This window comes from Microtus oregoni, unplaced genomic scaffold, assembly GCF_018167655.1.
Source record: "Microtus oregoni isolate MIOR12 unplaced genomic scaffold, Mior012 000077F_ref0000221, whole genome shotgun sequence".
NCBI classification, from domain to species: Eukaryota; Metazoa; Chordata; class Mammalia; order Rodentia; family Cricetidae; genus Microtus; species Microtus oregoni.
The window spans coordinates 3,865,349-3,888,342 of NW_024544029.1; the positions used below are offsets into that span (position 1 = coordinate 3,865,349).

At 50.1% G+C, this 22,994-nt stretch overlaps 1 protein-coding gene across 1 annotated transcript in view; it reads right to left on the reverse strand.

Moving 5' to 3' along the window:
* The window catches only part of Vdr (vitamin D receptor), a 55,313-nt gene extending 32,487 nt beyond the window's left edge, over nucleotides 1-22,826 (reverse strand). Inside the window, exons 1-3 of the mRNA XM_041642701.1 lie at nucleotides 22,793-22,826; nucleotides 4,334-4,506; nucleotides 1,412-1,487 (exon numbers count right to left, since the gene is read on the reverse strand). Coding sequence (XP_041498635.1) covers nucleotides 1,412-1,487; nucleotides 4,334-4,364 — 107 coding nt within the window. The 5' untranslated portion in view covers nucleotides 4,365-4,506; nucleotides 22,793-22,826. The remainder of the gene's footprint in view (nucleotides 1-1,411; nucleotides 1,488-4,333; nucleotides 4,507-22,792) is intronic.
* Between the last annotated feature and the right edge of the window lie 168 nt (nucleotides 22,827-22,994).

Here is a 22,994-nt window from a genome sequence, read left to right on the forward strand (position 1 = left end):
TTTTCTAAGTTTTTAAAATTACATTTACTCACTTATTTTGTGTCTCTGCATGGAGGTTATGTTTGGCGCACGTGCACCATGATATTACTTGTGGAGGCCAATGGACAACTTGGGGGGTTGTCCTCTCTTCCCCCATGTGGGTTCCAGATACTGTATCTGATCACCAGGCTTGGCAGCTAGTGTCTTTACGTGCTAAGCCATCCCAACAGCTCCCGAAATACTTTTTAATCTCAAAACAATCAAAAATAAAGGGAAAGGAGTCCATATCTGGTAACACTATCTCTACACAGATGGGTCCAACCTCTTGCCCACACACCACGTGTGGCCAAAGATAGTTATAAATGTAGCTTAAAACAAAAGTGTAAACTTACTTAAAATACAAAGTGTGGGTGTAGATGTCTAATTTTTTTATTTTTGTTTTGTTTTGATTTTTTTTGGTTTGTTTCCTAATTGTGTGGCTCTCAATCATGAACTTTGCAGCTGGTAGTGTCATGTTGCAATGTCCAAAGGCTGAACACGCCTATGGGATGGATCCTAAGTCCAAGGTGACTCCTATGAGTTTCTAGAACATAGCCCGCATCCAAGATGTGGGCATGGATCCCAGGGCCCAGTATCATGACAGGGTATTAGGAGAAGCTGTTTAGGATGCATCTGGCTTCACCCCAGGTCCTCAGAGACGCTGCTGCTCTGAGTCATCAGGTTGCTACAGAGCTGGGGTCAGTAAGGCTCCTAGCATCTTGTGGGTCTGCTGGGAAAAGAGAATTCTACTGAGAGATGGGGAAGAATACTAGTCAGTTCAGTCCAGCAAGATGAGCCCAGCATCACATGACCTCACTGAAGAGGCTGTGATGCAAGTCAGTTTGAGCCGTGGAGCCACAGCCCAAAATAGTGCAGGTGAGACACTGCCTTCATGTCAGGGGTCTCCTGGCATGGGGCTGGGGGCCATTGCACCAGGCTGGACAGGAAGGCTAGATCTGGCTGCAAGAGACGCAGAGAGAATAGTATCCTCGCAGGAGAGCAGAGAGCATGCCCAGCTCCACTTGGGGTTTTTAGGTGCCACTAAAAAGCCAGCCAGCAGTAGGATCCAGATGGAGAGAGGAGGCTCAGGATTCAAGGGCCTGGAAACAAAGAGTTCCAGGAGGCACTGACAGAGAACAAGGTGGGCAGAAGGAAGAAAGAGAAGGCAGGACACACGTCTGGGGAAGAGCAAGCTCGCTGGAGTACCTCACTGACCAGCACTAACTCCCGCCCTACCCCACGCAGCAGAGTCTCAGTCACAGATTTTGCAATTGTGAGCCTCACATGTGCAAAGGCAGGGCAGCATTTGGACCCTTCCTCTGCTGTTTTGCAATGGCCCCTGCTTGCCTCTCAAACCCAGAGAGCAGCTTGTGGAGTCTGAGGACACACCCACCTGAAGGAGCAGGGGTGAGCAGGGTCCAAGAATGCTCTCCTGGGAAGTCTTGCAGGTATGTCCGACCAGCAGAACTCTGAAGTGAACAAGGAGAGACATTTATCTAGAGAGTCTTCGATCTCCTAGCCAATCCTTTAGGGAGCCCAATATGTCATATAAGACTTGCCAGGGGAATTAGGTCCTGAGACAAAACCAGGAAAGAAGTGACTTTGGGGGCCTGAGGGCTGTTGCTGGCGCGGAGGAGGAGGGAACTGGGCAGCAGTCAGAATGGCTGTCTCTCAAGGCAGAGGGCCAGCATCCTCAACAGTGAGAAGTGAAGGTCACAGCTAGAACAGGGTAGGCGCAGACAGCTTCCTCCTGCAAGGCCCCTCTTGCTTGTGTCCCTTTGTCTGAGGGAGCCCTGGTTCTCTGCTGACCTCCCTCCAGATTTGGGGCATATTCTGGGAAGTGGAACACAAGGCAGCGAAAAATGTGGTTCAGAGCTGTAGGGGACTGCAGCCTGGGGCCCTGGCCTCTCAGGTGCCATCATGGGCAGGCGTCTGTGATCTGTCTATGGAGAGTAAGAGTAGGTATAAGGTGCTGAGGGGGTTAAATACAGCAACACACAGCTCTCAAACCAGATGTTTCCTGCCACGTTTAGCTCTTTTCTAGACATGCAAAACCTGAGTAGGTCCGACCCAGGGGCTAGATTCTGGGTCTTAGTGGTATGACTGGTTACCAAGGTGGGGCTGATAAAATTTCACTCTTCCTACATCTGTCCACACGACAGATAGGCAGATAAACAGACAGACACACATACACATGCATGTGTCCTCCCTGATACCAATAGGAGGTAAATGTGGACATACATAGATGTGAGAGTATGGGAATCTGAAAAAAGCCAATAAGGCAAACCCCAAGGGGAGAGGGTCCAGCCACCCCCCCCCCCCCCCCATTATTGATGCTCTCCAGAGAGCTCTGTTCCATTGTGGCCTGACTAGGTAGGAAAGGGAACCGCTAAGGAGCCTTTAAGACCTGAGCCCGACACTAGAGTTGCCAACCCCCAAGCCCTTTGCCACCAGGTCCTAGGAATAACAGAGGAAAGGCAGTGAGTGTGGAGCTAGGCTCGCTCACTGCAGGCTGTGAGTGGCGGGAGCCAGGCCTGCTTGCCCCCAGGCAGGCACTCCCTCTGTTCCCACGGCTCATGGCCTGCTGGCCACACTGCCCAGCAATATATGGATTTGCTAGGCTTCCTCCCTGCTTCTTAGGAAGGCTGGGATGAGAATGCGGGTAAGAAGGGGCCATTGCTTTCCTGTCTTCAGGGGTCATCCAGGTAGCCCATCGCCCTTGAAAAGTCTGGAGACTATCTAACATTTCCTAAGCCTGCTAAGTGATACACACTTAATTTCATTTAAACCTCACAGTGGTCTGGGAGGCAGGGAGCACCCCCAATTTACAGATACCAAAACCAAAGTTCGGAGCTTCCCGAGTGACTTGCCAGGCGGTGGGTGGCACCCAAGCGAGGGCAAATGAGGGCAAGCTGCTTCCGGTGCCCAGGTTGCCTTCTGCAGACTCCGCCCATCCCCAGTGACGTCATCAGAGCAGACATCTATTGCTCTGTACTGGGCTGCGCTCCAGGACCCTCATAGTGCTCACTCACTTAAGTCTCGCCACACCCTCATTAGTCAGGCATTGTCGTTATTCCCGCTTAGGGATGGGAAAACTGAGGGACGCTGATTGTGTTTGGAGCTTAAGCGGAGTCTCCATTCACCCTGCCACACTCCCTGGGAGAAATCTCTCTGTCATTTCCCCAACCATAAGCATGTCTACTAAGCCAGAAGGTGATGCAGAAAATAACAGCAACAAACAAACAAACAAAACCCAGGGTCATAAAGGAATGATGCTGATGCCAAAGCCCTCATCTGGGCCACTCTGTCCAGCACACAGACCTTTGTCACCCGTTCAACCACAGAGTGGTCCTTTCCGGAGAAATTAGGCTCAAGTCAGCTGCCGTGTCCAAGTGCAAGTTGGTAGGAAACTGGGTCAAAGACATGGACTTAAAATGGGGAGCAGCAGAAAAACTGCTTCATGTCTCCACACACCCACCAGCAATTGTGTTCTGAGCACAGAGAATGTCCTACCGCTTCTGCTGGGGCTGTCCCCAGAGCAACCTACTCCTGACTCTGACCTAGCCCTGACCTTGTCTTAGCAAGAAATGAGATCACGCAGTTCCTGCTGACACCAGTGTCACAATCATTGTTCCCCTCCACCCCCACCTGCCCAGTTCCCATATTCCAGCAGCAAAGACCCTGAGCTCAGACTAAGTCCAAGACACAGCGCACACCCCTAGGTGCAATCGGTGTCTGCTCTGATGACGTCACTGAGGATAGGAGGAGTCTCAGAACCCCTAGATCCTCCTAGGGTTCTGAGAGCGACTGAGCTGAGAGGGTGCGGATGGATGGCCTGGAGCTGGGAAGAGACTAGCCACGGCTGTCTTCACCAGTTCTGAGAAAGTCTCATCCTCATGAGGATGTCACTGAAATTGATCCCTGACCTCATAGATAAGCCCCAACATACGTGCGTTAGATGATACACAGGAAGAACATAATGCCCTGTGAACTAGGATCCCCAAACACCCCTAAATGTTGGATGAGTACTCAGGAGAGGTGCCTTCAGCCAGTGTGGGAACCACAGTGATCAAACTACACAGTGATCAAACTTGGCTTTTTAGTGATTGACACTGGCTGAAAACCCCTGCTCTTTTCTAGAAGAAAATGAGAAACCAAGGCACTCCCCCACGGGGAAGAGAATTCTTCCTAACACACACCCACATAGAACCTCACATCGAGCTCTTCTGGGGTGAGTAGGCCTATGTGATTGCCAAAGCTCTGCATGCCGACTTGTGTGCACATGCCCACTTCTTGCTGTTTCTTTTATGTTTACCATCTTCCAGTGCCCAGGATGAGCTCTGCATGACCCTTCTGACTTCTCCCTTGTTGTCTTGTGTCAGTTGGGCTGGCCACAGCGACACCCGTCCTTCCGTCAGCACCGTTCCGTTCTATACCCACTTTCTTGTCCAGAGCAGCCTCGGTGGCGGCGTTATCTCCCAGAAGAAGCTGGGGCAGGAGGGGGCGGTGTGCAGAGTGAGCATGAGGGAGGGGACAAGGTAAGCTGCATAAGCAGACTGCATCTAAATTTCCCCTGGCCTCACTGTCCGCCCTGTGCAGCTCAGTGTTGAAAGGTGACCTATCACGACCTGACCCAACCGCCTTCGTTCCTGTCTAGAATATTCTGATCAGTTTTCCTGATAGAGAGCCATTGCTCATGGCAATCCACTCTCTTTGGATGAATCCCTGCTTGGAAAGTTCTTTATGCAAAGAAGCCATGTAACTTCCGATTGCCCTGCTGGGCCAGATCCTTTCAGAGGAGCCCAGTAAGCCATTCCCTCGGGGTCTTTTTTGGGGAGGGTTTGGAGAGTTTGCCACATGGGATCATTGTGCAATTTAAAGAGATTTTTTTTCTGCCACCAGTCAGCAAATTGTCTTAAAATACCCAAGAGATGCCCTATCATACAACAAAAGTATATGCTCAACTATGTTCATAGCAGCATTGTTTGTAATAGCCAGAACCTGGAAACAACCTAGATGCCCTTCAACAGAAGAATGGATGAAGAAAGTATGGAATATATACATATTAGAGTACTACTCAGCAGTAAAAAACAATGACTTCTTGAATTTTGCATGCAAATGGATGGAAATAGAAAACACTATCCTGAGTGAGGTAAGCCAGACCCAAAAAGAGGAACGTGGAATGTACTCACACATATTTGGTTTCTAGCCATAAATAAAGGACATTGAGCCTATAATTCGTGAACCCAAAGAAAGATATAGAGTCATCCTCCTGGAGATTAACTTTCATCGGGCGATGAAGGCAGACAGAGACAGAGATCCAAATTGGAACACTGGACTGAAATCCCAAGGTCCAAATCAGGAGCAGAAGGAGAGAGAGCACGGAGCAAGGAACTCAGGACCGCGAGGGGTGCACCCAAACACTGAGACAATGGGGATGTTCTATCAGGAATTCAACAAGGTCAGCTGGACTGGGTCTGAAAAAGCCTGGGATAAAACCGGGCTCGCTGAACATAGTGGACAATGAGGACTGCTGAGAAGTCAAGAACAAGGACACTGGGTTTTGATCCTACTGCATGTACTAGCTTTGTAGGAGCCTAGGCAGTTTGGATGCTCACCTTACTAGACCTGGAAGGAGGTGGGAGGTCCTTGGACTTCCTACAAGGCAGGGAACCCAGACTGCTCTTTGGGCTGATGAGGGAGGGGACTTGATGGGGGGAGGGGAGGGATATGGGAGGCGGTAAAGGGGAGGAGGCAGAAATCTGAAAGAAAGAAAGAAAGAAAGAAAAAATAAAAAGACCTACAATGTTATGGTGTGAATGGGGCAGGAGGGGTGGAGAAAGGAAGGAAACTCGAGGTGCATTTAATTTCGAATTGGTCCCAGGTATGCTCCTGATTTGTCTTCCCAAGGGAGGAAAGGACTGGTGGAACCCTAATGTGGCTGCCTGTGCTCCAGCCAGGACTGTCTGCTGCCCCTGTGCCCGGCACTACAGCTCTGTGCCCAGTCATTATATTTACCAAACATATTTAGCCACTCGCTGAATAATAATAAATTCTGTGACTGATGGCCCTGGCAGTTGACAGGAAGGAGGTTACGCTTTGGGGTGGTCCTTAATCAGCCATTTGGGAAATACACATCTCTGAGAACCTGTAAAAGTCATAGACTGGTACCCCATAGCATCAGGGGTAGAGAGTCATGCCATAGAAACTGGGCTACAAATTCCCATTTTTTTCAAGAATCTCTTGGCTGATGGTCCTATCATCTTTGGGTGTCTTAACGCTGGACAAAATTCAGAGTTCGGAGCCTCAGGCAATGGGAAGGACACGTGGCTGGCTCAGATGGATCCCCACTTCTTATCAGCAACAATAATTCCTGCAAGCTGCTTTTTTTCCAGTGGAAACGCTGGCCTCAGCTTTGTCAACAAGATTTCTGGGCTGATTACTGCTCTCCAGGTAACAGGCAGGAGGCCCCATCGTTGCTGGAAAGCGTGGGCTGCCATGGTGGCTGGCACAGCACACAGGGAACCAGCCCTGTCATAAGACACAAAGCCATTCTCTCTGGCTCAACAGCCGAGGAAACCGAGACTCTCAGGAAAGTAACTTATCTGAGGCTACCTAGCAAGAAAGTGTGCTTCCTCTCCACCACCCTTGCCAAGTCCTCAGAAATCTAATTGCCAGCCTGAGCATCCAGAGGAGACTGTGCAGTAGTGAGAAATGAGCCCTAAGATGGGTTCATCTTTGAAGGCGGTTGTGGGGTGGCTACTGTAAAAGCCCTGATAGGATGCTATGATGATTGAAAGTCAATCCCTCTTCCACAGCAAATACAGAGAAACAGAAGGGTGGATGAGGTCTACTCTCTTGCTACATGTCCACTTCTTGGATTTAGCCTTCATAGCCAACAAGCAAGGAGTCAATGTGACTAGAAGGCATTTAGATGGATGTCGGGTTCATCTGGCCTGATCTTTTGATACTCTAGCTGGGCTTCCCTAGGATATTAAGATGGGGCATTGCTTAGGGGTGTCAGGTATATATAAAAGTTGGTAGGACAAGGATTATTTGCCCAGTGACTTGGAGACCAAGAAATAAAAATTGGGGTAACCCCAAAAATATAGGGAAATTGAGACTTCTGTGAAGATCCAACCCCAATATTGCTGATAGCTAAATGGAGCTTTGTTTTTTGAAAAGTCCCAGTAGACACAATGTGCTTCTTCTTGTAAGACACCCCCAAGTGTAGCTTTGGGTGCCCTCCACACCTCTCTCCGGGTAGAATCATCTGGTGCTGGTACACTTGCAGGAGTTCTAGAGGCTGGTTCACTGGAGCTCAGAGAATGCTAGGAGGCCTACCTCTCCCTGCCCTAGCTGACCCTGGTTAGGTTTCTTTCCCTTCTTTTCCTCCTGAGACCGATGGTCATCTCAGTCACTCAGATCCTACCTGCATCAGGGGACAGGTCAACACTCCATATCCTGTGATCTCTAAGACATTGGTGGTCGTGGTGGTCCTTGGCATAGCTCTCTTGTTTGCATCCGGCCTCTAAACCCAGCTGGATGGCCACCCAATCACTGTCCCTGGTTCTGCATCCACAAATAGTGACATGGATTGAACGTTGGGGCTGCTGTGATGACAAAAGAGACCGCTAAGAAGCCATCATCACAGAACTGTGTGTGTTAGATCAGCCAGAAGAGTGAGAAGAGCCGCAGGTTCTAGGCTGGGGAGGGCAGGAAGTCTATGTTCCATCTTAAACTCTCCATGCCAGATATCATTCAGGGTGTCATGCATCTGCAGGGCTGAGAATATAACTAGCTAGTCTATCCATTCACACAGCTTGCAAAACACTGGCTGCTTGGAGTGGAAGAAAATGAATCATCCTACTCTCTCCATGTAAGCAGAGAAACTGGCCTACACATCTAGACTCCCTCCATAAGGAAGATAAAGCCTGTAGCTTCCCAGTTTTCACTACTTACTAACCCTTGATCTATCATCTAACATGGGTCCCCCTTTGTGCCTGTGCCCTAACCATAGAGGGACTGAAATCACTGCAATCTCCTCGTTGCCTCCTCTCTATTATCAGGACACAGACAGCCCACTACCGTGTATAGGAGCACAGGAGAAGGCAGGTGTCAGAGGTTGGAGCTGGGAGGTGGCAGTGAGAGGCACCCTGAGACCCTGGCTACCTCTGCTCCTGGGACATCCTGTAAGAGGACTTGATCCAGGCTGTGGTGGAACCTTCACTGGCTTTTCCATTCATTCTGGGGATCAATGAAGGGCTCTGGCTTCTCTGAGATAAGCAGGTTTGGCAAGGTCCAGTTCTATGAGTAACCAATTTACCGTAAGGTGTCTTCTGTATCTCCTGGGTCCTTAGTGAGGAGAGATGGCCCCGTGTGTTCATGGAGCTCCTAAAGGCCTAGGCCAAGTGGGGGAATCTCAGTTTAGAGGGTACCAACAGTTACCCCAGTGTGAGAGTCTCAGTCTTAGAGGGTACCAACAGTTACCCCAGTGGGAGAGTCTCAGTCTTAGAGGGTACCAACCAATAGTTACCCCAGTGGGAGAGTCTCTGTCTTAGAGGGTACCAACAATCACCCAAGTTGGAGAATCTCAGTCTTAGAGGGTACCACAGTTATCCCAAGTAAGACTGGCTGCTCCCCAGCTTTTGATTAGCGTGATTTCTCCCTAGAAGCCTTCGCCATACCTTTGATTTGCTCAGGCGTTTGTCATCCCTCTGTGCAGATCTGTGCAGATCCCTCTGGGGGACCCATCAGAGGGCAAGCAGGCAATAGCATTTTCTTTCGGTCTCACAGCGGTGGGCATTGGTGTTGGTTTCTGCTACCTAATGTTTGTACCGAGGACAGAATCTCGATCCTTGAGCATGCGAGGCAAGCACTCTACCACTGAGCCATCACCCCAGCTGCTACCTGAGCTTCGGTGGTGGCCTCTGCCTTGCCCTAAGCACCAACTCCAAGGCGAAGCTGGAACTAGAAGCTGGAGGCATATGGTGAGCGAGATGTAGCTCTGGCCTTCTTGAAGCTTACAGTACACAGGAGATGACAAACAGGATCCCTTGATTCTGTGTGACACGTGTTAGGATGCAGGCAAGCACAAGAAAGGACAAAAACATGTAGGGGAGCTCCTGTTTGCATCCTCATGGGATGTGGTGTAGACCCTGAGTCATAGGGGAATTCTCATAGAGCTGTTAGTCACTGGGCTACAAGAGTGAGGCAGAGGAGAGAGGGTTCTAGAACATTTCAGCCCAGTTTAAGTGACCAACACACACACGTACACACACACACACACACACACACACACACACACATACACACACCTCAAAGCTTTCACTGGAGAAGATGATGAACAAATGATTTAACCAGGGCGGAAGGAAGCTGATGAACAAGGCAGCTCTCATGTCAGCGGTCAATCCTCCTCCTATTCATCAAGTTTCCTAGGGTGGTGAGATATGGTTGCTGGGCTCAGGAAGAGCAGATACCACCCAGTTTCCAGATCTCCAAATCTTCCTTTGCCAGGCCATTCTGGGAACCCTGGCCCTCCTGGGAACAAGTCATTTCCTGGTTGCCAGGAGTCACTTTAAGGAAGGAGACTGGGTGCAAAAATACGGGGCTCACAAACAGCTTACATCGTGGATGGGGTGGAGAGCACTGTCTTTGAAGAGGCATATGCCAAAAACACATCGAGGCCAGATGTCCACATTCACTAGTGCCCATATGTGAGCCTCACCTAACCTGAAATCTCTAATGGACAGTAATGCTTGAATTCAATGTATCAGGCCAACACTGTTGGAGGGTTCTTCCCCAGGACCGCAGAGGTGTAGGGAAGGTCGGCCTATCCAAGCCATTGCCCACATTGCCCAGCTTGTGCCCACCGGCGATCATTCTCCTTTGTTTTCTTTAAGTACCCTGGGCAGAGGGAAATGGAGCAGATTTAAATCCTAGCACAGCTTTTGATAAAGGCCACCTCAGGACAAAGGAGTTAATCTGTGGGTCTCTAGAGGGATGGATTCTCTCTCCTGGTAGACAGCAACTGTGGCCCACAAGCAGGGACCTAAACAGAAGGTGGCCCATGACCATCTTCCTCCCGGATTCCTAGACCCCCCTGTACTACACAGAACTCCTCTTTGTCTTCCAGCTTGCCAGCAAAGGCAGATATCCCGGCGAAGGGGTTGAAGAGGCAGTTCAAAGCTTGACTCTATAAAGACTTTCAGGAAGAGCCTTCTGTGTTTATGACCCTCCCGATGCCTGTTGTCCCGTGGAGCCAGGCTTTGCAGAGAGGTGGGGGACCGTGATCAATGGCGCTCACTCATTACTGGCTTTCCTACCCGGGCTGGCTTTACTGAATCAGCTGGAGCCGCTGCCAGCTGAGCAGGCAGTGTGTAGCTCTCTAGGTGAGGCCAGTGGCCATGGTCCTTCCTGCCGCGGTACTTCCTGGGAGTAGAGGTGGTGACCCCTCCACCCACTGTTTCCCCTTCTGTCCCAGGACTCCTCCTGACCTGAAAAACATCTCTGTAGCCAGTTCTTCGGGAGCTCTGGATTGAAGTTTAACAGAGACAAAAATAATTCTCTTGAGTGAGCTATTTTCTGCTTCACTTTTGGAATAATAGCTCATGGTGACAGGCAGTGGGGGTGGAAACTGGCCACGGGCCACCATTCTCTTAGGTCCTTCCACCTGCCCACAGCCTACCCCCCCCAAGTCAGTCACTGCTGTCTGTCACCACCTGCTGCCACTTGCGGACTCCTTGCTGCCACCCGTGGACTCGGGTTGGGAAGTGAAGGTCAGCCCTTGGGGGAGCCAGGGGTGGGAAGTCTTCATGCATAGCTCTCTTTGAATGGGAAGAGGAAAAACAAGGCCCCTTCATTGAGCCTCAAGTTAAACTATAAACATCTCACAAGACTGTTGAATCAGCTGAGATGAAACATTTCCAAATGTGTTATAAAAATTGTCCCACTCCATAGAAGCGTTAGCTGTTACGTTATTATGATTCTCCCGGTTATTGAAGAGGGAGAGAAGGAGTAAATTCAGGAAGAAGGCAGAAGCTAAGAAAGGCATATTTAAGGATTTGAGGCATGTAATAGGCTCTCTGCTGGCACGTCGAAGCACCAAGTCCAGCCTGGCAGGACCGAGGGTAGAGCAGGGGTTGGAATGTAGCTCAGTGGTAGATCACCGAGGCCCAGGTTCAATTCCCAGCACTGCACACAGGCACAGAGGTCGTTTGTAGTATATGCTGTTGTTCCTAATTTCTGACTGGCTTTCTTGTCTGCAGGTTAGAGAATAAAGACGTTAAGCGGGGAAGAAAACACAGACACGCGGAGGTCCCACGTGGGTGCACTTTTAATGGGGGAGGGGTAACAGCGGGCAGGTAAAGGTGTGTGGACACACCAGGAGAGGCGTGGGGGGGGGAGGAAAAGGGGGTCGGGGTCATAGCGACCCTCGTTTTTTAACGAGGAATGCAAAGGCTTCTGGGAAATGTGTCCGTGGTCCAGAGGAATGCTGGGAGCTGTAGTTCCTCAAAGGAACAACATATGCTGAGCACCGGCTTTTTAACAAAGCTCCACTGTTTTCATGGTATTGTTTTGTTTTGCCTAGCGATCCTTTTTCTAACTGTTAGCTCCTTGTGGTTTTGTTTGCTTGTTTTGTTTGGTTGAGACAGTGTCTTATGTAGCCCCTCCTGGCCTCAAAGTCTCTACATAACCAAGGAAGATCTTGAACTTCTGATCCTCCTGATTTTGTTTCCCAAGTGTTGGGATTGCAGGTACAAATCACCAAGCCCAGTTTATGCCATGCTGGGGAGTCAAACCCAGGGCTTTGAGGCCACTAGGCAAGTGCTCTGCCAACTGAACCACACCCCCTAGCCTTAGTGGCTTCTTTCTTATCTTCTTTTCATGACTTTCCCTCTCACGCTCATGGGAGAATCACTGACTGGAGAGACAATGTTTGGGAGGTTGAAAGAAAGGGAGGGGGAAACTGGAGGAAAGGAGGGACCTCAGGGGTCAGCTGAACACTTTCTGGATCACTCACCACAGTGAGTTCTGTGGAAGGGCCAAGTAAAAACTGTTCTAGTGGGAGGCTTTCCCGTCTCCTATGCAGTACTCACCCACTAAAATGAAGTAGCGGAGGATTCCTTAGAGAGCTGAGAGCCTCAGAAGGCCACGCGTTCTGTTGCCTACCCCATCTCCAACAGAGAGTACACACCTTTGTTTGTTTTTGTTTTTTGAGACAGGGTTTCTTTGTGTAGCCTTGGCTATCCTAGAACTCGCTCTGTAGACCAGGCTGACCTCAAACTCAAAGAGATCCGCCTGCAGTCACTGCCACCCGACAAGAGTACAAGTCTTAAAAATTCATTATCAGGGCTGGTGAGATGACTCAGTGGTTAAGAGCACTAACTGCTCTTCCAGAGGACCCAGGTTCAATTCCCAGCACCCACATGATGGCTAACGACTGTCTATAGCTCCAGTTCCAAAGGATCTGACACTGTCACACCAATGTATATAGAATAAAGTTAAATAAATTAAAAAAATTCATTATCAGTATTGAACAACAGAGCGATTTAATCTGATATAAAGTGTTCATCATGCCTAAGGACCCGGTTTGGATTCTCAGCACCCATGTAAAAGCCAGCATAGTAAATTGTATCCATAATTTCAGCACTGGAGAGGAGACATGAGGATCCCTGGGGCTTTCTGGTCTGGCCAAATTGATGAGCTCCACGTTCAGTAAGAGATAATGTCTCATCAGAACAGGTGTAGGGAGCAGGGCCACGCTGGAGTACACCCTTAATCCTGGTCTGGTCTACAGAGAGAGTTCCAGCATATAATGTCTCATCAGAACAGGTGTAGGGAGCAGGGCCAAGCTGGAGTACACCCTTAATCCTGGTCTGGTCTACAGAGAGAGTTCCAGCATAGCCAGGAATATACAGAGAAACCCTGTCTCAAAAAAAACCAAAACAAACAAACAACAAAAAAAAAAACCCAAGCAAACAAAAGGCATAGAAACAACAGAGAAAGACACCCGAGACTGACTTCTGGCTGGTAGGTGCTTACACAGCCCCATGCCTCTCACACACAACCCCATCCCTCACACACAAACCCATCCCTCCATCACACACACACACACACACACACACACACACACACACCCATCCCTCACACACACAAACCTATCCCTCACACACACAAACCCATCCCTCACACACAGTCCCATCCCTCACACACATAAACCCATCCCTCACACACAAACCCATCCCTCACACACAAACCCATCCCTCCATCCCTCCATCCCTCACACACTGCCCCATCCCTCACACGCACTGTAGAGAAAAAGAGAGGAGAGGCAGGAAGAGAGAGGGGGAGGGGTAGTACCACATAGAAACAAAAACAAAAACCACCCAGAATGCATGTCTAGCATATCTAGCTTGCTTGCTATAAAAACATAATTGGATCATGAGGCCACACAGGGCTGTAGCACCATCAGCATTCTTGCTGGCTTGAAGTGAGCCCCATCTTTATATCAGCCTGACGTCCTCTGGTCCATCTCATTCCATCCCTCCAGCTGTACTCTGGCTTTGGCCCCTGCACCAGACCACTGTGACAGAAGAGCCCTGTGGTCAGAAGACACAGCTGGAAGGGGAGCTCTGGAGCCAGCCTGCACAGCTGGAAAAGGAGCTCTGGGGCCAGCCTGCACAGCTGGAAGGGGAGCTATGGAGCCAGCCTGCACAGCTGGAAGGGGAGCTCTGGAGCCAGCCTGCACAGCTGGAAGGGGAGCTCTGGGGCCAGCCTGCACAGCTGGAAGGGGAGCTATGGAGCCAGCCTGCACAGCTGACCTGGCCGGCTCAGGCTCTGGTTCTTTCCTTGTCCTTGCTGTGCTCGTGATTGCCTACACTCTCTCAGCTTCTGTTCCCTTATCTGTGAAAGGAGAAAAATAAGAGTACACACCTCCTCAGCCTGTGGGACAATTCGTGCCAACCGCTGAGTTCCATGTCTGGCACACGCCACCTGCTCAATCAGTTTTGGTGCAGGTGACTGTGCCCGAATGGTGTAATCACTGGGGAAAATTCACCCAAACTTCAGTCTGGCTTTTAAAGATAATTTAACCTTGTAAACACTGTTCCTCAGCATTTCTTTTTACTTCAGCCTGCTCAATCTATCCACATACAAAGGAATTTCTATATAATAAGAGACTTCTGAAGGACTCTGTGATGTGTTTGGACTCCGTTGTCGAGCTGGGACTTTTTGATGGCGGGATTCTGTTCTCAGGGCTCAGATGGAGCGGGGACAGTGGGCGACTGAACACATAGTCATGGCAACTGTCGGGTCCAAGATCTCCACCCCAAGCCGGCCCTCAACTCTTCAGGCATTTGGTATTCAAAGGGATCCTGCTACAGATTTGACTGTTTCTCCTCCCAGGGTCAGAAAATCCTAGGTCCTCCTTGGGAGATCCCTGATTTAAGACAATTTTTTTTTTTTTTTTTTTTTTTTTGGTTTTTCGAGACAGGGTTTCTCTGTGGTTTTTGGAGCCTGTAATGGAACTAGCTCTGTAAACCAGGCTGGTCTCGAACTCACAGAGATCCGCCTGCCTCTGCCTCCCGAGTGCTGGGATTAAAGGCGTGCGCCACCACCGCCCGGCTTGAGATCCCTGATTTAAATGCTCTCCCTTCATCTCCAGTTTCTCAGGCTGAACATGGGATCGTAACAAAGGCGTCGGATCTTAAATGGAGTTCACTAGGATGGAATTTTACCTGAGGCAGCCCCTCCTCCACTTCTTAACATCATGGCACCCAAGATGTGCGTGTGCTTGCCAAATAGGCTGGGCAGAGGTAACTTCCCATCCCTGGCACAAGGCCGGAAATTCAGAACCATTTGGAACAAAGAACTCTGCCCTGAAGGTGTTTTCCAGCACCTCCGGGCCAGGTTGGAGCTGCCCTGCTCCCCCTGGCCAGGCCTCACTGGCCATCTCATTTTCAGCCCTCATGAACAAGAAGGGGAGGGGGCACTGAGCTGAAAGGTGACCTCCACTAAAGAGGAGAGAGCCACCATGTGAAGAGGGCTCCTCTCCGTCCTGGAAAGACCATAACTGAGTACTGGTTCTTTCCCGGTGACTTAATGACTTTGAGCAGGAGAACCAACCTCTTAATCCCTTTGAACCTCCATTTCCTCTTCATAAATCAGGGAGAGGCTTAAGTGAGAAAACATATAAGAAACATTTAATAGAGTGCCTGGAACATGGTAAGTCTTAAAACCTTTGGTTAATCTGACTTTCAGCTATTATATAATATGGTAACCCTCCTAAGGGTCAAAGGTTGCTGTAGGGAGAGACACCGGAGGGAGCTGGCAGTGTGGGCAGCATGGGGGAGAAGATAGGCAGGGTTTGGCTATTAAGCCCTGCTTGGACCTGGCAGACAAGGTGAGTGAGGCTTGAGGCAGAGGTACTTGCCTGCCCTTGGAGCTGACAGGCACAGACTGGCTGGGGTAATTATAGCATTGATGGCTAGGGTGGCCCATGCAACTGCCCAGCCAGCCACATTCTTTAGTCGGGTGGGTGGGCAGCTGAGTGTTTATGTGGCTACCAGGGTGCTGAGCAGATAGCAAACCCTTTTCCTGGCATCCCCAGGCGGGCTCCTCTCTGTATCCCATCTCAAGCACGCAGCTGCTCCCTGCTTCCCAGACAAGACAAGTCAAAAAGCTAAAGAGACAAGGTCAGACTGAACAATTGACCAAGTGTCCTAGAAGGATCCTAGAAGCCCTGTAAAAATCTCATCACATCCCAGCTGTGGTTAACTAATGCTCATGGCTCACATATTCCAATCCTTTTTGAAAAATGTACGTCCAAGGAAAATGTGTATTTCTCCCGAACCATTTGACAAAAATGCAACCCAGTAGGTGTTAATTGAGCATCTAAGCATATATGCTCGGGGGAGAGGTGAAGGGTTGTGAAATTATGGCAAGCTTGTAGACTTGCTGGTATTCACTGCTGGTAGGAAGCTAGAAAGATAAAATGACAGCCACACCCAGAGGTTGGGCACAGAGGTCACAATACCAGGGTCCTCCTGTCTACAGTGCCTCAGACTAGCACACCCACCGGCCTGGAACCAGGTCCTTGGGCCCTGACAACACCACGGTAGCTAAAAGGGGCTGCAGAAGCATGTCTAGCATGACTCTATCATTGTAGAGATGAAGTCAGTATTAAGTTAAAAAACATGAGGAAGAATGGAACTTCCATGCACAACCAAAGAGAGAATATTGGACTTTTAAAAAAATTATCAACGCCAAACATGGAATTCTATGTGTATCAGCAATGATGAGCTAGGAAGCAAGCATGCTATCATTTGATAGGAGCCCCAAACTGGAAACAACCCAGGTGACTGACCACAAGAGGGAGGACATACAATGCAATACTCGATCACGCCATTAGCTAATGTGCGTCCGTGTGGAGGAGCCTCAGAAATAGAGCCCCAGCGAAGAGACATGTGGCAGACAGTGATGCAGGCAAACCTCAATGCCATGCAACCCCGCATTGCACACTGCTTCAGAAACACACTGAGATGAGCACTTAGAAAGAAAACAAGGAATGATAAACCCAAATTTCCCTTGCGCTGGGGAGTGAGAGGGGGCCGGGAAGCAGGGCAAGGCCAAGGGTCTGGAGAGAAGGCACAGTGGGTAAAGTGTTTGCCCCCAACGCATGAGGGCTTCAGTTTGATCTCTGAGTGGCAGGGAGTTTGTAATCCCAAACTGGGAGGCAAATTTGCGGACAGGCAAATCCCAAGACTCACTGTCTGCCACTCTAGCCTTATTGATGCACTCCAGCCAGTAAGAGGTGGCCATGTTCCACAAGTTGACACCTGAGGTTGTAGTCTTTTGACTTGCATGCCTGCCCGTGTGCACGTGTGCACAAAGAGAGAGAGAGAGAGAGACAGAGACAGAGAGAGATGAACACCCACACACATGTGCACACAGTAAGATTTTTTTACATTTATTCATTTATGATGTGCGCATGTGTGTGTTCACATGTGCGGGCACCACAGTATGGACGCGGGTGTCGGAGGACAACTTGTAGGAATCATCTCTCCCCTTCTGCCATGTGGCTTCTGAGGATTGAACACATCTTGCCAGTGCTGGCAAAAAGAACCTTTCCCCACTGAGTCTTTCTGTCAGCCAGACACACATATACTCTAAAAAGCTTAATTAATTACTGTAAATGCTCTACTCCTAACGGGTGATTTGCTCCTAACTGTTGCATAACATCTGTAAGCATGGTATATACTCTTGTATGCTATATTATTTCTCAGTTAAAAAAACAAAACAGAAAAACAGCTAAAGAACCTGGATCACACAGAACGCTCCCTCAGAATCGCACCCAGCAATGATCCCGGGCTCCTTGTCTAACACATGGCAGGATCAGAAATCAGTTTACCAAATCTGTGTTCAGCCAGGCACTAGGGTGGCCATTTCTGAGTTCCCACAGAAACTTTCTCAACACCTGGGTTTCTGTGCTATCAATTTGGAAATGGCTTGATAATCTTTCTTTTTGCTGTTAAACTCCTGCTGTCTTAGCTCATGCCCGCCAAATAACTGTGAGCCTTTAAGAGCCTACTTTGTGCCAGGAGCTTGACTCAGCTAATCTCAACAATCATGCATCTACCATCACCTCCAATTTATAGACAGGGAAACAGGAATTTGAAGGGATTAAGGAATCTGCCTAAGGTTTCTAACTAGAAAGTGTCAAATCCAGAAACCCTGACTCTATTTCTTCTGCTCCTCTCAGCTGCTTGCCCAGCCTCAAACCCTCTAGCCACACACTAGAGAACATTGTAGCATGTACTGCCCAGGGGAAGCATGTACAGGAAAGGGTTTAGGTGTTCAGCACAGGGCCTGACTGGGGGCCATCAGAACAGATGAGAGTCTATTTCTCCAGGTAAGAGAGCTGGGGTCAGGAGCCTAAAAGGGACAGTCGGGGCAGGGTCGGGGTAGTTAAAGGAGAAGAACTCAGATGGCCGGCGGGAAGGTGGCCTCTAACCTGCTCACTTGGCACGCCCCGGAGATTTGTGTCAAAATGAAACAAGATTTCTGACTTCATTGCCTTCTAGGCCATCCAAGTCTTGCTGGATTCTGTGCAACTTCTACGCAATGTTACATTTCTGAGGTTCTTTGAAGCCTCTGAAATACAGTGTGTATCTTAGACCACAACAGAGGCGTAGAAGTTTTAAAGGAGCCTTTTGAGACACCACCATCCCCAGAGCAACCTTTGGCCAAAGAGAATTTACTCTCAGGTCAGCTTGTTCAAACTAGTTAGTAAATCTAACCCTACAGCTCACAAACGTGTATTACGGGCCTATAACACGCCAGCCACAGCTCTAAGTGTCTGTGACTGCCCTGGGAACACAGACGTGTAGAGCTCCTGGGGGCTGCTAACGTGGTTTCAGCATCCTACAGACTCGAGTATCAGTCCTGACTCTCCTTCACATGTTGCAACCTCACCAAGCCTCAGTTTCCCCCATTACAGAGTGGGCACAGGAGTCGCTCCTTCTTAACAAGGTAGAGTGGCGGGGCCAGGAGGCTGTGTTTATTAAGAACACAGAATAGCATCTGGTGTCTAGTGCTCAGCCAGCCACTGCTCCTGGAGTTAGGACTCCGGCGCCAGCAGGTGGCACACACTAGACCTGTCACCAGCAAAGGCTGGAGAGCTCCACAGTGCCTGGATTGTCACACCGCACAGAACACCTCAAAGCTTCAGCTTGGCATCAGAAGGCCAGTGAGAGGCGGTAGCTTCCCAGGAACTGGTACTAGGTCCTGCCCAAACTCCACTTTCCCGCTGGTACAGCTGCCCACACCCTGCTAAAGACCAGGACTCTCCCCTGTGCAGAATGAGGACTTTGTGTGGCATCTGGTTCTGGGAACATTGCTTAGTCTATTCTTTGGCACGAGACCTGCAGGGCAGGTTTGAAGAAGCATGGCGCACACTCAGCCTCTCACAATTCCCTCTGCTACTGCCTCTAGCCTCTGCCGTTTGCCCACCAGCCACCCTGTTCTCCCTCAGCCAGGCTGGGGGAGGTCTCACCCCCTACACACGAGCAGGTGGAATTTCCAAAGAGGTCCTACTCGCTCTTTACATTTGCGGTGATGAGAAAGGATGACTTTCTGCTTGCCAGAGTAGACAGTCATCCCACAGTCACGGAGGCTCCTCTCCCCCATGGCTTTCGCCCTAACCACTCAGACACTCAGCCTCTGGGGATCTCCAGAGAGGCTGCCCGGAGTATTTGGACCACAAGGCCCAGGACTAAGCACAGAGGGCAGTTTCTCTTCCACATGTCACTACCACAGGATGCTGTTACTGCCGCCAACGCCTGTCGCTTAGGTTGAGCAAGAAGCGTCTGTCCCCAACCTGGACCATTTCTCCAACAGTCAGAGACAGGATACACAAATGCTAGCATCCAAGGGCATCAGTTCCGTGCCTTGCTCGGCAGCTTCTCCTGGGCTCTTCTATCTTGGTTGTCATTTCCCTAGATCTTGATTCCAAGTGACCTGTGTCCTTTACCTACATGGACAAGGTCTGACTGCCGTTGCCTTCCTGGTTGTGCACTCACTTCAGAGCAGGACTTCTGTGTGGGACATCAGAGTCCCCAGAGGTCTGGGAAACTGGAAGGACAGGGAAGAGTCTAAAGGAAAGGAAAGAGAGGCAGCACAAGGCAGAGTCTTTGTTTCACTAACTTCAAACCCCGCACCCCCCCCCCCCCCCAGTTCCCCTGGGGAAGCTGACGAGTTCACAGGTCTTCGCATCTCTGTCTGGGGTGGGGTGGCATGGGACAATCCAAAGGCAAGGCCAGCCACAAGTGAAAGATGAAAGAATGTCACTTCCGTGGTGGGCTGCATCACAGGACAGTGTGACTAGGAGCAATTCTATCCTTGAGGAAGGGACCGGAATTGGCTGACTAGGCCAGAGGGCAGGCTGGGGTGTAGGGGTTACCTGAGAATTCTGTGGCCTCACCCTCTCACCTCAGCATTAAGTCTCTCCCACCGTCCTGTCCCTGAATCACTCTGTGTGATCTCTCCTTGGTTTGGATGGTGAGATGCTCAGCTCGCCCTGGTTTGGGTTTATGTCTCCACATGGCCATGCACAAAACCCCCCTTTAACTCATGAGCATCCCAGTTTGGACAGTAAATCATACAGTCACTAAGGAAGGTTAAGAACACATCAGAAAGAAGCAGCTAGAAGTGAGGTCCTGGTGGTCTAGAGAAGCTGCTGGGCTGGCTTCAGTCCCGTCAGAGACTTTGGACAGGACAGCAGTGGAGATAGCGCCAGGCTGCTCTTTTGGAGGCTGAAGCCTGGTTTGCTGGGATCTGCTTGCTGGCATCCATTGGCAGCCTGGCACCAGGCCGGGGCACACACGAGGCTCTGAATCAAATCCGGTCATGTCTTTATTCCCTCTACCTGCATCCCGAATGGATTCCCAGCAGTGACAAGCGGAAGCTTGAACCCTCTAATCCACTATCCAGCTACAAATTAGAAGGTACCCCAGGTACCTTGGCCTTGCCATTCTGATAGACAGCAGCAGCCCAGAGACTGGTCTTAGCCAATTCCTAGGATATGGGCTGGAAAACTGAACAACAGAATTATTCTATCTTGGATAACTTCTTGGTCTAGCCCACCAGACCCTAGGCCAACGGTTCTCAACCTATGGGTCATGACACCCACAGGGGTCACATATCGGATATTCTGCATATCAGATATTTGTACTACAAGTCATAACAACATCACAATGATAGTTATGCAGTAGTAATGAAATGATTTCATGGTTGGGGGTCACCACAACATGAGAAACTATATTAAAGGGTCACAACATTAGGAAATTTAAGAACCGCTCCCTAGGCCTTCCTCTATTGGGGGCCCAGGCTTTGGATACCTGCAATCCATGCTGAAGGCAGAGGTCTTTGTGGGCTTCCTAAGTGACTCGGTCCATCAGAGAGATCAGGTCAGAGACAGATGGGGAGGGAGACTGAGAAACCACATTACAGGTAAGTGGAGCATCCCAAAGCACAGGTACATTCAGGGCCTCCAGAATATCCAGTCTTATGATTGTATCTGGAGAAGCATGAGGGGTCAGCTGGGCTGCCTGGCTCTCTTCCTTTCTCTCTTTTCCTAGTCCTTCCTCTGTCTTGATCAGGAACCAAGTCACGGCTGCTCAAGAACAGCCAAACCTAAAGCCATGAGACTGCCAGAACACAGAATGTGGACTCCTACTTTTTGCAGTTTGAGGCAATGTCACAGTGTTGGCCTCCCTGGGTTCTTCTCAAACAAGCTAGAAGATGCTACTGTGTGGGCCCAGGTTACCTATTTCTTCCCAAGGGTCTCTTGTATCCAAAACAAAGCCAGCAGAGACTTTCACTCTTACTACCTGTTCTGGCTGCTTGCTGGTACCAAAAATTATTCCAGAGAGATCCACAGAGTTCTTTCCAGTCTTCAGCTGGAGAAGGAATAGAGACAGTCCCCCAAATGGAAAATACCCTTAGCCCACAGAGTTGGGGATCCTGGGTCCAGACAACCCCTCTTTGCCTCTCAGAAATCCATTCTTACTCCCTAGCCTGGGGAAAACAGTCCTTGTCTTTTCTGTTCGCAAAACCTTCTGATGTCTCCTGTATGCCTGCCTTACTAGGCAAGACGGGTAGCTTACATGGTAGAAAAAGAACCAGTAGCCGGTAAGTCCACAGTATTGGGATGTACCTCCCATTCCAGAGACTAGCCAAAGTCTCTTCACGGCCATCTATAATCATCCCATGGCCATCAAACAACCACTGCTGACACTCCCACACCTCTGATGTCCAGGAATAAGACAGCCTTCCACAGGGCAATAGGGCAGAGCTGAACCCTGTCCAAGGGAACTTCTAGAATGCTCAGAAAATGCCTGCCCAACTGCTTGCCTGGGCTCTGGCCCCTCTGCTGCTCCTGAGCCCAGACAGGAGGCTGACTCACTCACCACAAGGAGGAGCAGGAGGAGGAAGAGGAGTGTGGCCTAGGATCAGAGAACCAAGGTTCCGCCAGCACAAGAAGACAACCTGAGGTAGGTGACAGAGGTAGTGGAAACTGGGGACTTGGAGATCACAGGCAGTTCTCTTTGCTTCTCACTCACCACGAAATTCAAGGTCCCTCACTCTCCAAAGAGAACCTATTTCTTAAAACCCATCCCTCAATTTCCACGTCGGTCTCTGAGTTCCTCGGGACATCTGTGGACAGGCTCTTCTGAAAAAGAAATCCAGTCCACTATGTCTCAAAGCACCGGCGGTTTTAGAAAGTCAAGAAAGGAAAACTCCATTTAAAAGATTTAACTTCGTTCTCACAGGTGATCACACAGGAGCCCTACGTGGGAATAAACAGGCTACACACGCTCCACCCCCACAGACCTTAGCTCCATTGACAGTCAATCACTCCCTTTCTTACTCCTCCACTCCGCGCCAAAGCGCCGGTCCGAGGAAGGAAACAAACGCTTGTTGTCCAGCGCAGAGAACGGTCTTAGCGAAGGACTCCTGCGCTGAGCCGCCCGAGCATCGCGGAGGTGGCTGCCTCCTCGCCAGGTTCGCATGAATTTCAGCTTTCTCAGACCTGGGTGCCCTCTCAGAGTCCCAACCTCATGGCACCACAGTCCGGATCTCAGACACCAACTTTGCTCCCGAGACTTTGACTCTAGTGCTTACGCCCGGGCACTCAGACCTCTGGATCCCAGACGCCCGCCCCCGAGTTTATCCCTTACCCAGGACCCACTTCCCAATGCTCTCCGATCCTCACCTGGTCCGGCGGGTGGACACGCTGCTTGTCGCTCCCGGGCGTTTGGGGTTCGGCAGCCGCCTTTTGACAAGCAGAGACGGCTCAGCACCTGGCCCCGCCCCTATAAGGGACCGCCCCATAAGGCCCCTCCCCGGGCCTTGCCTTAGCCACGCCCGCCTGATCCAGTCCTCTCCTGCCTTAAACCTTCTTGACTTGGAATCAA